Genomic DNA, 5000 nt, shown 5'->3' with positions numbered 1-5000 from the left:
GCTTGTTTCTATGTTAACAGACATGCAGAATCGAACCGCTGAACTTAGCCATGGTGTGTCAGGGCCGCATCTAGGGGGAGGGTGAGGGGGGTGCGCACCCCCCTCCCCCTGAGATGACCCGGCTTTCTAATACAACTGGTATTCTGGAACAAAAAAAACGTCAGCTACCCCATTCCTTAGTGGTGCACCCCCTCCTAACAAAAATCCTGGATCCGCCCCTGTGTGTCGGTCCATCTCGAGTAGACATCGCTGTACCGATATCAATCGAGTGATAACTACGTATTTTCCTCGTTACTCTTTTCTTTCTTTCAGGAATCAAGGCTGTAACTATCCCTTAAAAGGAGGCAAAGACACCTTTTGGGAGGGAGGAGTCCGTGGAGTCGGTTTTGTTCACAGCAATTTGATTTCAAAGAAACGCCGCGTTAGTTATGACTTAATTGATGTCACAGACTGGTTACCAACCTTCTATCATCTGGCCGGAGGTAACGTATCTGCGATCCAAGACAATATCGATGGAATGAATGTGTGGGACACCATTGCGCATGCCGAGAAATCGCCGAGGACTACGGTATGAAAATTTTGCTTAGGTGTCACTACTGCTTTGATCTTTGTTTCGGTTTTGCTAGAGTTAACTGGTGGTAGTGATTGGCTCAAAAATATCGCGCAATTTCCAGGCGGCCAATCAGAGGCAAGAGCGTTTTCCGCGCTCAACACGCTTTCTGTCGTGAATGGCCGTGTGGCTAATTTTGTTTTGGCTTTGCACTGGCAATAGACCATTTTCGAATTCTCACGGCTGGACTGGATCTAGCATGAAATTGAGGCTAATGCGGGAAAATCTTTTCAAATGCAAATTAATTTGCCCGCCTTAGCCTCCATTTCATGCTAGATCCAGTCCAACCGTTAGAATACGAAACTGGCCTATTTGCTGAAAACTGCTTTATTATTGAATTTAGATAAGGCTCAATGAGTTTAACATTTTTTTTTTCAGGTTCTCCATAACATTGACCCCATCCGTAAGTTCGCCGCCATTCGCGTGAACCAGTACAAGCTCATCATTAATCAGGACGCTGTGTACGAAACAACGTGGTACCCACGCTACGAAGTCGAGGAAAAACAGGACTCCATGGAGGAGCCTTCAACTCTGCCTGGAGCTGTTATAAAGTGTGGCGAGTGGTCAGAAAGTAACAGCACTCCATGCAATACAACCGTTTTTCCATGCTTGTTTAACGTCGAGCAAGGTACATTACTTGCTGTATTTATCTTCTTGGTTTGTTGTCTTTCTTATTTATTATTAATTTTACAAATTTAAGGATTGCTGGAACAAGGAGGTCCGTTTCCTTTTCACAAACGGTGTGTGGGTTCTTTTACGACCAAATGTTTGGGATGGGGTATAAAGTTTATGGTTCATCTTTCTTTCCAGATTATTTGTTGATATCATTACAAAAGCAGCCCTTTCCTTTTCCCTTCCTTATTTTAAGACACAAAATAATGGTTTACGTCCTCCCCCGCAAGCATTTTTTTCAACCAAGCCATTTGACGGCCTAAGGAGATAACATTTGTATCTTCAATAGCTGAGGTAACATAGTAAAGTTAAACAAGTTGTGAGTGCTGTTTTCCACCCTGGACGAGGGAATGCCCTGGTAGGAAAATTGTGGTGAGGCGAAATGTTCGTCAAGTTGCGTACAAGTTCAAGAAATGCAAATAAATGCTTCCTTTTGTCTTTCAGATCCTTGTGAACGCAATAATCTAGCATTCACCCATCTTGACAGAGTCGAACAATTAATCAAAAAACTTATCGACTACCAGGAGAAAGCTCTTCCTGTGTGGTTCCCTGAGAGAGACCCCAGTGCAAACCCAGACGAGCACCATGGATACTGGGGCCCTTGGATGACATCAAAAGCTAACTCGGCTATTTTGCGGAAAGTTATTGATAGCATACCTGAGGGAACTGTCGAGAAAAAGCACCATCATCCCAGACAGAATATCAGTCATGGCGGAAAAATTGGGAAAGTATTCAGCACTCACGCAGTACACGACGAAGAGGTCTATGAAATGCTGAAAGATATCCTCCACTTAGCAAAAACCAGGAAGAAAGAACATATTCCGAAAGGCAACAGCCTACATAAGAAGGAATCTCTAGCGATGCTATACGACAAGATGAAGGAAAAGACTAAAGTTGACAAGTTGATGCACAAGCTGCAAATGATAAAGAAAGGTCGAGTAGCGAAGAGGAAAGGTCAAAGGTCAAAGAAACATGTCTCTAATGCCAAGGCGCATCGCTCGTCTTACGCTTACTCGAAGTTGAGGCACAGTAAAGGTCGAAAGAATTACAAAAATGGCACAAAGAGAACTCGAGTAGAAAATTTTGTGGTCGGGGTAGAAGAGAGATATCACATGAGTTCCAGTAGCAGCATATTAGAGAACAAGGAGGATACAGAAGAGACATGATGAAAGCTCGGACACTAAAAAGGTTGAACAAAGTGATTTCGAAACTGGCGAGAAGTCAACGAACGAAGACAACAAGTATTCGAAAAACGACGCTAAAAGCGGAGACAACAGGTCAAGGGAGGCAGGAGATAATACTATGGAAACATTGGTAAAGGGATCTGGGAACGAACTTCATGGAGACGAGGATGTCGTCGATGATTCAAATGGTCGATCATTGTGAGGAAAAAATACGCAAACAGAATTACAATCCTTTTAATGTCCTGACATTTTTATTTTGTCTTCTTCACTCCTTTAGCTAGCTATATACCCAGGGTCCTGTCTGCCCGAGGCTAGTTACCTCCAGAGTATTATTCATCTGACAGACAAAAGAACGAAGAGGGCTAGAAATTTGAATGACATTTTCGATCGGTCAGAGTCGCAAGTCAAGGAGATCCACTCATCCTCAACTACACAGAGGAATAAACGTTAGCCTCCAACCATCAAGGGCTAACTTCGTTGCCGCGACTCTTCTCCACAAGCCCAACTGGTGCTCTCGGAAGGGAAAAAGTTGATCAATGACAGATCTTCATTCTGTCTGTGCATCACTTGCTATCGCTGCCAAGAATTCTTCCTCCCGAGCACTCTGGTTAATTAAATCATCACTGAGGCGCCATATTTTGATTCGTCCTTGGGAATCTCCTGTGGCGACTATCTGCTTTCTGGAAACGGACAAAAACTTGATGAATGTTTTTCCTCCATCCCAAAACTTTAATACAACGGCGTATCGATTCTTTGATTGCACTCCTGCGATAAGACGGGCCATGATGGTGCCAAAACAATAGAAAAATGTAGCACACGATTTCCATAATAATAGAGTCAAATAGACCTTTTTGCAGATACGGCGGCCATTTTGATTTCTATTGTTTCGAAAGACATTATGGGATGCTCATTTGCCCCCTGGGCATCCCATAATAGCTATTTGAAACAATAGAAATCAAAATGGCCGCTGTATCTGCAAAAAGGTCTATTCCAAAAAGGCCTTTTCGCTATTGTTCTTTCCCCACCAACATGGCGGCCGTAACATCAGGTGCAATCAAAGAATTGTAGTGTCAAGTGTCAAGGTAACGACAATGTAGTTTGCTTTATCGGGACTTCGTTGAATTTATTTGTTTTCCTCACAATTTTCTGACGTGGGATCAAGATTTGATTGCGGAATTGGCCATTTCAATAAAAGTTGAAGAATAAAAAAAGTGACTGTTGTTTGCACCAGCTGTCAAAACTTCGTTAAATTTTGTTATTAGGCAGAGAACCGGAAAAAAATGCAATAAGATGCATGCCGCACGTGCAGCGCGATTTTAGTGTTTCGTTTCCACGGCAAGCCACGTTGCCGTCGCTGCGACCACGTCGCGGGGACAAGTAGCCCGCAACAATTCGCCTCGTGTGACATTTGAATTCGCACGACTGATCACAGCGACAGAATTAGCGAAAGCAGCATTGTCGCACTGTGTGTACACGTCCAGCAACAAGTCGCTGCGACAAAATTTATATGAACCAATGAGAGAACGTCATATGATCCGCCAAATTGAATAAGAAAACTAGTTCACATTCTCCCTCATACGAGATCACTGCGTGTGCACCGAACAGGCGTGGTGTAGCAGCAACTTGTTTTGCAAGTAGTACACACTGAGCGACTTGTCGCCTAGTGCGTCTCGGTCTTTAAAGAGGTTAAAGCAAGGAGGACGAAGACGGCTTCAAGATAAACAAAGGTACTTGTTCTTGCAACATTTTCTTTACCGTTCTCCCCCTGACAACGACGTCCAGTCGCCAAATTAGGGAGCTTACGAAACCACGACGCCGACGGCAACGACGACGCTACGAAACAATAGGTTTAGTGAGCAAAAACAATGGCTCTGCACGTGCGTTTTACATTTTGGTACATTTCTTTGCCGTCAGCTCCTAAATGACGACGTGAAATGACCAAATTCAAGGTTCTGCGGAGGACGATAGCACAAGACGATGAATTTTCAGTTCTCTTTCTACGCTTCCAACCCACTCATACCAGTTTAATTGCTCAACAGTTACTACACATTTTTAACGCGAAACGACATGAAATAGTTTCGTAGTGATACGAATAACGCGAACTCGTATTTTTTAATGAAGTCCTCGTAGCCGTCGTCGTCCTCGTTTCGTAAGCTCCCTATTAAGGGAGTTTAAGAAACGCCGACGGCTACAGCAACGAGAACACAAAACGCCACAAAACAATGATATAATTGGTTAAAAGAGGAAAAAATACTCGTGCGGCAAGCATTTTAGCACATCTTTTTGCAGTACATTGCACAACAACGACGTAAAACCTTTGAAACCGCTTATTTATTTTTCGGATCCTTCGCCAACTTTGTATGCCGTGAACAAGAAGGAACAATGCAAAGTTATATTTCGTCGACGTCGACGTCGCCGTCGTAGATCTTAAAGTACCTAACTATATTTAGGAGCTTTAGCAATGGGTTTGATGAACAGAAACAGTGTTCTACATACAGTAGCCACATTGGTGCAGAACAGTGCGCATGCCCCCA

At 43.5% G+C, this 5000-nt stretch overlaps 2 protein-coding genes across 3 annotated transcripts in view; one reads left to right on the top strand and one right to left on the bottom strand.

Annotated features, from left to right (window-relative positions):
- Window positions 1–3148, top strand: part of LOC138043869 (arylsulfatase I-like) — a 10037-nt gene extending 6889 nt beyond the window's left edge. For both annotated transcript variants that reach the window (XM_068890365.1, XM_068890364.1), the window contains 3 exons: window positions 313–568; window positions 989–1238; window positions 1727–3148. In XM_068890365.1, coding sequence (XP_068746466.1) covers window positions 313–568; window positions 989–1238; window positions 1727–2448 — 1228 coding nt within the window. In that variant the 3' untranslated portion in view covers window positions 2449–3148. The remainder of the gene's footprint in view (window positions 1–312; window positions 569–988; window positions 1239–1726) is intronic.
- LOC138043872 (cytoplasmic dynein 2 intermediate chain 2-like) overlaps window positions 2699–5000 on the bottom strand; it is a 30640-nt gene continuing 28338 nt past the window's right edge. The window contains exon 17 of the mRNA XM_068890366.1: window positions 2699–3146. Within this exon, the coding sequence (XP_068746467.1) occupies window positions 3014–3146 (133 nt within the window). The 3' untranslated portion in view covers window positions 2699–3013. The remainder of the gene's footprint in view (window positions 3147–5000) is intronic.

The sequence above is a fragment of the Montipora capricornis genome, chromosome 3 (genome assembly GCF_036669925.1).
Source record: "Montipora capricornis isolate CH-2021 chromosome 3, ASM3666992v2, whole genome shotgun sequence".
In the NCBI taxonomy this organism is placed as follows: Eukaryota; Metazoa; Cnidaria; class Anthozoa; order Scleractinia; family Acroporidae; genus Montipora; species Montipora capricornis.
This window is presented reverse-complemented; position numbering and strand designations above follow the sequence as displayed.